Source organism: Aplidium turbinatum, chromosome 2, assembly GCF_918807975.1.
Source record: "Aplidium turbinatum chromosome 2, kaAplTurb1.1, whole genome shotgun sequence".
NCBI lineage: Eukaryota > Metazoa > Chordata > Ascidiacea > Aplousobranchia > Polyclinidae > Aplidium > Aplidium turbinatum.
Window position 1 is genome coordinate 52,867,624 of NC_137473.1, and position 12,519 is coordinate 52,880,142.

General features: G+C 36.0%; 1 protein-coding gene across 1 annotated transcript; it reads right to left on the reverse strand.

Moving 5' to 3' along the window:
- Nucleotides 1–957: 957 nt before the first annotated feature.
- LOC145765337 (uncharacterized) lies at nucleotides 958–11,260 on the reverse strand. The gene is made up of 9 exons (XM_082577141.1): nucleotides 11,178–11,260; nucleotides 10,466–10,551; nucleotides 9,826–9,921; nucleotides 7,565–7,787; nucleotides 4,584–4,781; nucleotides 4,016–4,115; nucleotides 2,579–2,709; nucleotides 1,960–2,135; nucleotides 958–1,535 (listed from the first exon to the last, which is right to left on the reverse strand). The coding sequence occupies exons 1-9, from the start codon at nucleotides 11,227–11,229 to the stop codon at nucleotides 1,329–1,331; spliced, it is 1,269 nt and encodes a 422-aa protein (XP_082433267.1). The 5' UTR covers nucleotides 11,230–11,260; the 3' UTR covers nucleotides 958–1,328.
- Nucleotides 11,261–12,519: the final 1,259 nt, after the last annotated feature.

Here is a 12,519-nt window from a genome sequence, read left to right on the forward strand (position 1 = left end):
AATTGGCGCTCCAGTTGTTCCAGGAACGAGGAGGCGACTGATTCTTAACTAATTCATCAACTTATTTTAAAGTATCAGGTTTGGTGGTTGTGCTTAACTATATTTATTGATGCATATACCGCAATATTAGATCCTTTTGCACGTCTTAAACCATTAAGGTTTTGCCACCTTTTCCTTTTGTTAGTTTTGTTACTGTATTTCTTTTTCACAATATCATTTATTTTGCATTCTGACAAAGAAAAATAAATTGAATTGAATTGGTCTCAAATCTTGGGTCTCAAATCAAGACATTTCCGAGAAAAAGACTCATCCATAGAATACGCGGTGGTTTCTTTAAATTCACAGGCTCTTTGAAAAGATTACAAGCCCTTTAAACTGTTTCGGATCCTGGTTCAAAAGTACTCCCTAGGCCCCCTGTCAACGCTACTGGATGAGACTGTACTCTTGGTTTATGCCAAATTGAGAAAGTTGGTACTTTCTAGAGACAACGTCCTGTTGCAATGCACAATTGCACATGAATCACTGTTTTCTCTGCTTCTACGGGTCAAACATTTTGGTGTAGTTTATAGATTACAGTAAGCACAGTAGCACACCTTATTGAACCAACCCGTTTGAATATAGTCAAGTGGAAATATCAAAAATTAGCTGTGATAGTAGGACCTGAGTGTATGCTTCAACATCAGTGTAAGGGGTTATGTAAAATAATCAAGGGAAAGTGATAATATAAGTTTGTCGTAGTTTTATCTTTCTTCAAATATTTGATTTGTCAGAACCCGCGATTACGACTCACACAACTGCCTCTACACAACTTATCTTCTGGCTCAAGTCACAAATTTGTTGGAATTAAAGCAAAAAGCAATCCCCGGTGTCCATGGTATCATGGTTATCATATGGTAAAGTGATGTCTGTAACGTCTCCATCAAAAACACGCAATCCACATGGGATGCCACATTATGTCACCTTATCATTTATTACAATATCGCAACAGAAGATTTGACGTCTTAACAATAAACTGGATCAAACAGATTTCAGAAAGGCACAAGGACAGAACACAACAAAACCAGGACATATAGCCTACAAGATACACTTCATCACGGCAAGTTTGTCTTCCATACAATCTGCTTGTAATGTTTGATCGTCTTATACACCATTCGGTGATTGGTTTAATGTTTTATAAATGTGTGGAGCTTCATATTGGCTTATTGCTTTCATGACAATATACAGTACAAGTTACAAATATTTTGAAATGCAGGCGCGCGTTTCAACTTGGGCTTATTTCTCGAACAGATGATTTCTTTTTTGAAGTAAAATGTTGAAAAACATTTTTTTTATTGTCTGTTTTCATGTTGATCAACATCCTTCTTATTGCATGGATTGACACATGAATGGTCAGCAAGGTCATCCGCAATGAAGTATGCTAAGTCTGGGGTTCTTCCCTTTTTATACTTGATGACATGATGGGTCTCCTCTGTTAGCACCTTCAAATTAGGGTCGCTAGGGTAAACGCCATCTTTGGGAAATGACAAGACCCGTATCTAAAAAAAGTGTAAACGTCGATTAATTTGAGTTGACATTAAGGTGTGAGATGATAAAGAAGATGACTGTGGATCTGATACTAAGCATCCGAGCATGAGAAAATAAGTCTCGTTTTGACAGCCAGATAGTACAGAAAAGAACCGTAGAATCTATCGCTATAAGTTGTTACTTCAAAAAGGACTTTTCTTTTTACAATTCTCATTTTACACAGGCTATAAGTATTAGTGAGAGACTGAGCGTATGCTGGCTATTTCTTCATTTACACAATTCCTTCATTTAACCAGCTTTAAGTAGAACGCTCGAGATGAGCGCATTTTCCAATATCTATGCCTTAGTCTGGTGTCGAACCAGGATCACATGATTGAAAGCTAAGCGCTTGCTACCAATAAGCCATTTAAATATATCAAACACAGTTTATTTTACCAATGCGTTATCCTTTTTCCACATCTTGAAAGCTTCTAGATATTCATCATTGGAATCTGCATCCGTTGCCACAAGAATTACGTCCGTAATATTGTTTCTGTTTTCCAAGTTATTTACGGAACTGAATCGGGAATGCGCTTCCATGAATGCAGCCCCAAGATTCGCTTTTCCCCCAGCTGAAAAACAAGAAATCTGATAACAATTGCATACAAAATTTATAAACAGGTACTTAGGAAATAAGAAATAAAACGTTATGAAATGTATTTATTACTAGCAGATGACATATCTTAAAGTAAATTCGTTTTACAACCCCCAAGTGAAAAACTCAACCAACAAGAAAGATTAAGAACAGTTTTCATATCTTTGTGGTAACACTTATTGTATATCCTATTATTCATGAACGTTTTCCGTCAGATTCAGACGGTTTTTTATTTTCCAGTAGGCTACAATTCATCAGGCCATAGCCCTAAGAAGGGCCCTATAGGCATTTATGCCTTCAAGTGTCCTGCTAAAGACACAACCGCATTGCTTTAGAGTGGTGTCAAACCAGCGCCTTATTGCATATCGTACGATCGCCTTAGCCTTCTGGATCTGCCACTGCTTTCATTCTCAAGATTACCTGTGATGTTGCGTCCTGGGTTTCCCAAGCTCACGTCTTCAACGAAGTCTTCAAAATCCAAGCTATGTGTTACAGTGCTGCCAAATTCCAAATGACTATGTCTTATGTCAGTTGGATTTTTAGAAAGACGCCTGTAACATAAAAGCAAGACTTGGCAGAAGATGTTTTTTGAAGTACAAGAGAAAATTCAATTCAATGCTTGCTCTGATCTTGAAGGCAACTCTATCGTAATTTAAAGTTAAGCATTATCAAAACTTTTACGTAGTTTTGTTCAGTTAGATCAGAGTGCTTAAACATGATATCAAACTTGGAATTTTTTCCTTGAAACCTGAATCTAGATGTTTGAACTTGGAAATACCTTATAGCCTATATGTTCATGGATGAAACATTTAACCTTTAAAAGAGGGAACACGTTTTCCCATGATATTTGGATTTTATAAAAGACAAGGTCAGTGAGCTTAAATCCAACCTATAGCATATATTAAATCGCGTCACTAACATGTTGCTCAAGCGTATCGGCTTGCCGTAAAGGAGTACATGAGCCCCATAGGCTGTTTTAAAATAGTACAACTTACTTTAGGGTTATGAAAAGGTGATTAAACCAAGATGCTGCAACCGTTCCAAGTTTTAAACGTAGGCTACTATCCTATTTTGATCTCAAACACGTTATAACGTTATCATTTGGTCGCTTGTACTATTTTCTGGACCGTTGCTATATGTTGGCATGTATTTTTTCACTGAGAACAAACCGAAAACTGAACTGATTATTGGAAACTCTGATTTTTTTCTTGTGCTGTGTTATTTTCAACGAGTGATAGCTGCTGTTTTTAATTAGTAGACAGTCCTAAGGACTTTAGAGTTTGGATCAAGAGACGCAAAAGTACATTAGTTTTGAGTTAACGCCACATTACAAAGATTAGTTTATTTTCTGAGTCACAAAATGTGGTGCTTTTAATTATGTAGGAGTAAGGGTGTTAGCTTCTAACCCTTACCCTTCAAGTGTGATTAGAAAAATGAACTTTTGTATCCCGTAATGTAGCCTAATCTCCGTAATTGTTAGTCACAACGTAAATTTATTGATAATAAAAAAGACCTTCAAAATATCTTCATTAATCTACAAGCTACGATTAAACAAGTTTTTGAAAAATTCTCATGTAGGCTACGTCACTGAGGTTATCACAACGTCAATCTATAATCGCAATAACAACCTTAAAAATATTTTCATGAGTCTATAAACTCCATTTAAATAAGTTTTTGGTAGTTCTGATCTAAAAAAGTAAGACATTGAATTGATTTAGCACATATTGTCAAGATATCATACATATTATAGATAATAAAAAAAAACACTACTGTGCTTGCAATGCCATTATTATTCTTATTATAACATGCAAACTATAACTATCAAATCTTCATTTGATGGAATAGTACGACACTCACTTAAGCATGATCTCCATGACTTCGTACATTGTGTCGTAAGTCTCTTTGCTTGACGCATGAATCAAGGTTATGACGTCATACTTTGGATGTCCACACGCCACTGTAGAAACAAAAGTTTAAATAACTGTTTCTTTTAGTTTTTTGCTCCACTTAGAAATAACAAAATGTGCAAAAAAGAGCACTAAGCGTAAACTGAAGAACTGCACTATTGTCACTTGTTGCGATCATTGCATTATTAAGAAGTGGGTGATTGTAATGTACAAATCTTTATCCTCGCACTGATTTTTAAGAGCTTAATTCTTGAAACGTCGCATGCTTGCAGAGGCTTTGAACCACTTACACAGGCCCGGTCACCGAACTTGACAGAGTAAAGTTTCCAATTGTTGTGTAAGAATTATTCCATCCACTTCTCGTCGCTGAATGGAGAGTTGCCCTTGAAATGCGTTGCTCAAACGCACACACCGAGAGTAGAACCAGCGCCGCTTCATCGTGAAGTATCTTTGTTCGTATAGTCGGCGGCTTAACCTACTGAGCTATCGTAATGTGCATGATCGATGAAACTACATACTTCCACAGCAAGGTTTCGGATGACTCCATTTGCCATTGGGCATGCACACCAATGTTTGGTCGTGCTTTGGAAACAACTGGTAGCCTTCCCCGGTGCACTTGAAGTCGCAAATCATTCCTCGTCTGGTCTTAGGTGCAAAACACTTCACGTAGCCGTTAGGAAAGTCTTTTGCAAATGGAGGACACCTTTGATATCGGTCTAAAATTAAAAATGCTTATAATTAAAATGAAGAATGTTACTTCCTTTTAAAATAAGAAGAACTGCTACTCCAAAGAAATTTCCATTTTTTCTTAATTTTCCCAATTTTTTTTGCTAAAACAATGCATTTATTAATATACAGTTGTTTCCTTTAATTACAAGTTAGATTAAATATAGTTTTTACTTTCTAAAACCTCTCCAGTCTGTTTTATGCTAAAAAGGGGATCATCAGCACTCAGCAGGTCATCTAAATATTCTATTTGAAATATTCTATTTGAATAAGGACCTTCGGATGATCTCCTTTTTAGGGTGAAACAGGCTGTAGAGGTTTTAGAAAGTAATAACTATATTCGATGCAATTTGCTCTGCTTGGCTTTTTTGCTTGGCATTGAGCACTTTTTGTAGTATTAATAGTATTTATTGTTTAATTATGATTTATATGTTTTTTCAATCGCTTAAAATAAAATTGATTGTCCAAGATCTGATGAGACGGTCGTTCTTAAGCGAAGCATTTTTACTCAAACAGCAATTGGTTTAACGTCTGTACAATGTAAAAACGATGAATTTTTTTTACTGGGTATTTACAAGATCAAAAATACTAATTTTTTAATTTAACAAATACTGTTTTTGTAATTAACAAAATTTTCAATATTTTAAACACAAAACTTTAAGTTTATTTCTGTATTTAACATTTTTTAAAAACAAACAAATTTTAATAAAATTGATGTTTACGTGACATGACCTACATTGAAACCAACAAACTCATTTCAGTAAAGTAGGCTTTAATAAACTTAAAACGTGAATATCCTGCAATTGAAAACTAGCTTTAAAGAATGTTAACAGAAAGTATTAAATGACAAACTAAAACAAGACTCTACTTAAACTGTCGATTGCACTGCTACACTGTTAACTGAAAACTAGAGAATAATAATAATAATGTTATGGTTTTATTTATTGTCGCTCTACAACAGCTAAGGTCTTTTAGCGACAGGGCTCATTTTTAATTTGTATCAGGTTTACGATGTTATCACATTATTACCCGACTCATTCTCACTGCGCTATGCAGGATAGAACACAATCGGTACCGTTTTTAAAGTCTTCGGTTTGGCCCGACCTGGAATCGATCTCAGATCTACCAGCACCAGAGCCGAAGGCGAAACCACTCGGCCACTGAGCTGGTCTGAAAACTAGAGAATGAACCAACACGAAAGAAACCAAGAGAAGCCATGCCAGGCAATCGGCAAACCCACACTGCGCTGTCGGCAAGAGAGATGTGGTGCGTGACGACACGCGCTACACCACATTACGAAAGTTTCAAATAGTTCAAAAATTATTTAACTTTTTAACGCTAATTCATTTAATCTTTTATTGAAAAAAAATAACTGTTTTTTAGTCATAGAAATACCATTTCAGATTATTATGTTTGCACGTTTTTTTGCTCCCATCACCATCAGCGCCACATAGTTTGTCAAGATTTACAGTGGCCGCATAAATTTTCTGAGAACAGATTATTTGTTAAAGTTTGGAGTGTTGCTCTTCATATCAAGTAATAACTGCTTCGAAGACAAACACTTGATTCCGTGAGTGTCAAACAGACGTTAAGTTAGCGTCGTAATAACGCATCCATAAAATTGAAAGCAAACGTTTAACAGAAATATAAATAACAGACTGACTGGATAGATTTTGATGAGTAATATGCACTGTTGATTAGCTGTTGAATCAAAGTAATGTTTTATTACCATGAAATTCACATTTTGCAATGGAAAATTATTTCGGCTAAATCGAGTCTTTCCGATAATTTATGTCTTTAACCACTTCAGCTCAGATGACGTACTTGTACGCAAAGAAAAAGTGTTGCTGGAAGACGGCGGATGTATATTTACGCATTTTGGTACATGACGAAAAGACGGCGAATGTATATTTACGCAGTTTGGCACATGACGAAAAGACGGATGGCAGATATATACGTCTTTTGAAAATTCAAATTTTAAATTATTTTTGGAAACACTATGTCTTGTTCTTTAGGGGAAAAACTGGAAAATGTTAAATTTAATCCCGTCTGAGCGACATCGCTGTCGGTAAATAATTTCATCCGCAAGTGGTTAACAACAGCATAAGCTCATTGTGGTATCGTGCAAGGCATGTCGGCATGTTTAATATGGCTTTCAATATCTCACTTGAACTTGAAGTAAATTATAGAGAACATCTTTTAAATCCATATAAAAAAGATGTAGTACTTCAGGCTTGTTGAAGTTGTCAAACAGCAACGAAAGAACGTGCAAGAAGAGTAAACACAATTGGTATATTTTGTGACAAATGCAGACTTGGGAATTTCCTCTGTCGAAGGGATTAAGACAAGAATGTTGTTTCTAAAGATAAATTCCAAAAATCAAACCTCGTCATCTTCATGCTTTTAGTATAATGTAGTTCACTAATAAAAGGACTGGATTCGAGAAAAACAGCTTTAAACGTGCTGCCTGGGCCTAAAGAAAACCGACGTAAAACGAGAACAGTACGCAATGTAATGACATCAAAGTTTCCAATAAGATATTTTTAATGTTAAATGACTTTGTTGCGAATTGCGACCGTGCCTTTAACTTAATAACTTACTTGGTTACTTTAACTTAATATTTTACTTAATAACTTACTTCGTTTTTCAAGCACGTTTTAACGACCGCGTTTTGCCGCTTCTACATGTGTTTTATACCTTTGCTGTGTTTGGATAATATATTGAAATAACTACAGAACTGAGCTTGTACTAAAACTGGACTTTTTGTTCTTACTTCGTTTTGGAAGAAAGGGTCTCCTGGTGGGCGTGCTCTGCTTTTGTCGCTTTCGAACCGGTGAATTCGGTCGCGATTGTCGGGGCTTCTTCATCGGTTTTCTTTGTTTTGTATTCATCCGACACATCATATTACTATTGCAGCCTTTGTTGGCACAACAACAGCAACATGTGGATTGTCCAGACCTATTGCATTGTGTAGTACCACCATCTTTCATGTAGTTCTAACACGAAAATAAATGTAAGCTAGAAGAAGCCAGTGATGAATATAAGGGGGCCATTGAGCCATGTCATGCCTCTCCCTTCAAAATTGTAGATGTGTTAGCTTAAAACAGTGGTTCCCAACTCGTTTTTAAGGCGACCCATTTAAAAAAAAAATTCAGTTTGGTAAAATCTTGCGACCCAAGCAAATTGTCGTAATATTTTAAAAGCCATACAACATTGTGTTGCAAACAAACAGCACTACAAAAGCAGTAACTTTTTCCGAAACAAATATGTTTATCAAATCACTAATGAGATAGCTGTGCTGGCTTGCTGTTCGTGAGTTTTTGAAATCGAGGGATTATTTTGCTTAGGCATAGCCGCATGTCGGCTTTAACTTCCAGCCGGTTTCGCTGTTCAGTTTTCAATACACACATGGCACTAAATCCAATCTTACAAAGCCAAGTTGTTGCAAATGGAATCTGCTTTTGAATCCCTAATTGTGAAACTGTGGGATACACTTTGTAGATGGAAGCCCAAAAGTGGATGTGTGCAGAATCTTTGGGGTATTTGTCTTTGAAGGACGCAAAAGAAATACGGTTTGCTACTTCAATGGTTATGTCCATAAACTGTTCTGCAACATGGATGGAAAGTTGAGGCAGATCTTTTCCAACAAATGGATCAATTATCCAATCATTTTGGTTATTAAGTGTTAGAGATTCTCCATAGTAGTGCACAAACTTTTTGGCAAACTGTTCCAAGTGTCTAATTATCGTTTGCTTAATATCAACTTCATTGCCACAGATAGCCTATATTGCGTTAGCTGAGGAAATATATCGTACTCATCTCTGGTGACATAACTTTTCCAGAATATGAGTTTTTTGTGTTAAGCAGAAACTTTTGCGGCGCGATCAATCACCGTAAAACCGTTGCCTTGCATAGGCTATATAAATTTAGAGAATTCAGAGAGTCAAATATATCGGCAAGGTGAGCAACTTTTGCCTTGAAATCTTCTAGCAAAAACTTCTTGGCTAATCTCACACAGTTCTGTTGCCTCAGGAAGATAGCAATCTCCTCTCGCAAATTACAAACTCGCTTCAGGACACGACCTCGTGACAACTATCGCACTTCTGTGTGCAGCAGCAATGCTTGATAATAATCAGAATCCACAATGACGAAAACAAATGCCGATTTAGTGGACTTATTGTTTTGAGGAAGTTTACACACTTCACATCATTCAACACTTCGTGCAGCTCTTGAGACAGCTTTTTTGCAGCAAAGGCCTCTCGGTGGAGAAAGCAATAAGTCCATACAGCACTTGGGGCTTTGTCTTTGATGCGTTTTACCACACCAGACTATGTGTGGCCCAACGTGTGGAAAACTTTGTCATGGTTTGTCCGACATAGCGTTCGTGACATATAGTGCACGTTACAATATATATGCCGTAACTTTGTCAAGTTAATTTATGTTGGAGACTGAAATTTTTGTTGGGTTTACATGTAATAATAATAATAACAATAATAAAAGCGAAAATTGTTAAAACTTCTTGCACTACGATCATGCTACAAAGCTTTCCGATGTCTCGACATGAAACGCTTCATGACTTGTGTTTATATTTTCCAGTTTTGTGATCGATCTCTTCACGTTTTAAATTTTTATTATTGTTATTTCTTTGCCCAAGATACAATATGCCTGAAAAACAAGCGACCCAAAAAAATTATCAAGCGACCCAACTTTGGGTCGCGACCCATGAGTAGGGAACCACTGGCTTAAAACATGCGCAAGTAATTAGCCTTTTGCGGTCCAAATATATCTCTGGGATGCAAAATAAAATTATGTGATACGGTCCAACGTCACCCCTGGGATGATGTCTCAGTGTATTGCTGCTCAACAAGGTCCAAGCATCTCTGTGAGGTGCTTTTGAAAATTGCGAAATTTTGAAAATTAAAAAAAAAATTTTTTTGGACCTATACGAACCAAACCTAAGAAAAGGCCTAAGAAAAGGCCTGCAAAAGTCAGCGTCTTTTGACGAGAATAAAAACATAGTAGAATGTGAGGAACCTGTTTTCTCATATTCTTGCACGCTTGCGTTTGTTTGCAGCCTTTGTTAATCGTCATCCTTCCTCCAGACTTTCTCACCTCCGTCATGCACATGCCCTGCGCAGTACATGGAAATTAATTGCAACAAATCAATTCTAACACATCAATTCTTTTAAACAAATTAAATTTTACTATTGTTTTTGCCGAGTAGAGGATGTTTTATTGTAAACATTATATATTGTAATATTGTAAACAATACAGAAGCTACAGGGCTGAATGCATGTGGAAGCTGCTTATTTTCTGAATGTTTATTAAGTCAGCTTTAGTGTTTAGGTGTTTGTTGGGCATGTATTTTAAAGATTATGGCTTAACTTCTTCGAATAGCTTAAAATTTCAAACACAATTGCATAGATGAGTTAATGTTAGTTGTTTTAAATTAATTTTGTGCAAGCTCATAAATTTTGAGAAAAGTTCAACAGAAAGCAGTACCGTAGCCTATTTCTCAGCCTAAAAATTGAATTTTGGTTGATGAAAAACTAGGCAACATTTTTTATTTAATGCACACTACTCCGAGCAAGCAATTTCGCATGTTGTGCTTCCAGAAGCTCTAGTTATTAATACGTAGACTGAAACTATTGAAAAGTCATCTGATATGTCTCACTTGATCGCCACTACAGGTATCCATTCTTCCTCTTAATTTGCAATCCCTCATATTCTGAGAGTTCCTGCATTTCCAACAGACCATACCTAAAACAAAGTAAAAAATAAATTTATTAGTTTTAAATAAACTATATAAAGAGTCCACTTTTCAGAAGGGTTCAAATAGCACAACAACACTTCTCGTAAGGTTTGATAAACACAAGTACAGATTTGACTTCTCTTTTTTTGTTTTTAATTTTTAAGTTTAACTTGTCACACTAAGCCTCGAGGACTAGAAGGAGTATTGTTTGTCTTTTGTCAGTCTAGAAACAGCAGCGGTGAACCGAGTAGGATTTCAGGGCAGGTGTTTTAAAAAAAAAAAAGGTGAGGGCAGGACGTGAGCATAAATTGTGTTACTCAAAAACAAAATTGTGTTGTTTCATCATCCAAGACGCAAAACGCAGTAGATTGTTAGGTGATCATGTGGTCTGGAGTTTGTTTCTCCATGCCACACTCACAGATGACTGTATGGAGGAACAATGGATGGTGGCATTGAAAAACAATAAAATTAATCATCCCTTCATTTGACAGCCCTAATGTGGCCGTTGAAACTTGAATAAATCACCCCCTACACAATTTACCATAGCTCTAAAAATTATACACTACACTTCGAAAGTAAGCATCACATGCGTTGAATACAATCAGTATATTAAATGTGTCAATAACAAATGTACCTGAAGAGATCGCGACAAACATCAACACGACTAAACAGCTTTCCTTCAACATGTTGGCTACTTTATGCTAGAAGCCTAAATCTAAATAAAAATAATACAGCGCATAATAGTTACTGTCAGAATCAAAATATAAACGCAACAGCTGCCTTGTAAAACGAGAAAAGCAACGTATTTCTGCGTTAGACTCAGCGTTGCATATACACGCACCGTTTTATCCAGTTTACTGTAAAGTACAAGTTCTTTGGAAGAATATATTTATTATTCATACAAACTGATGTCAGTGAAGGGAAAAATTGCAATTTTACTTACAAGAGGAACAAAATGTTGGAATTATGGACATTACTTTGCGGAATACGAAACACCACTTGTCTTATAAGTTAGAAGAGTGAACTTTGAATTCGAATAAATTTGTACCCATATTACAGGCATAGCGTACTTTTCTCCAAAAGCTATGTATTGTTTCAAAGTTAACTCTACAAGTCCGACCCAGGTTGGCACAGCTAGTCAATCTAATAAAAAAATAGAGAGCCCACAATGTAGATACTAAACTCAAAACTTTTTTCATCTTCAGTGCATTAACTAACATAGATGAAATAAATTACATTAAATAACATGAAGTTATCATCAACATTTTGAGCATTTTAATTTTGGAATGGATCTTTCAATGTTGTTAAAGACGTTGCTTTTGGTGTGATTAATAAATCAAAAGCACACCGAGCCATCTTTTTTTTTTATAAGATACCTCGAAAAACAAGTCATTAGATGATTAAAAAATAGATTAAGGATTGTGAAATATTGAAAACTCTTCAACTGCAAGCATAAACTGTGCAACAAGTGGCATCGCTTTTAATCTTAAAGCCCAACCGACTGCGTAACTGAGTTGATTATAAGTAATTTAATTTAAATTATAAAAACTTTCAGTAAATATTGGCTTTTCAATATTGCATTCTGTATAACGCCTATAAGTATATTATTCTAAACTGGTTTTATGCCGTCATAAAATCTATAAAATTTGTAACAACAACAACAACAACCGGTTTGCATACTTTTATTAAGCTAACTAATTCTACGACCCGGATTACGCGAACCGGCTGACTCCAGCAGTGGCACAATCTACAGCAGTGGTTCTGAACCTGAGGGTCGCAACTCCTAGGGGGTCGGTCAAAAGTTTTGTGGGGGTCACGACCATCTACTTTGATCTTGCTGTTTAAAAAAGATTGTTGGTCGGGGAAAGGGGAGGTACAAGATATTTAAAATCAACATAAGAAGTCATCATCAAAACAAGTTGGAAACCCCTGATCTATAGCGAACCAGCAGATCAGATGAAATAATTTGACAAAAG

Excerpts from the sequence above, each read along its gene's own strand:
- LOC145765337 (XM_082577141.1), bottom strand. The coding sequence starts at position 11,229 with ATGTTGAAGGAAAGCTGTTTAGTCGTGTTGATGTTTGTCGCGATCTCT. Across the intron at positions 2,710-4,015 it reads GTCATGGAGATCATGCTTAA|GCGTCTTTCTAAAAATCCAA; the intron begins GTGAGTGTCGTA and ends TTTATGTTACAG. Across the intron at positions 2,136-2,578 it reads CCCAGGACGCAACATCACAG|CTGGGGGAAAAGCGAATCTT; the intron begins GTAATCTTGAGA and ends CTTGTTTTTCAG.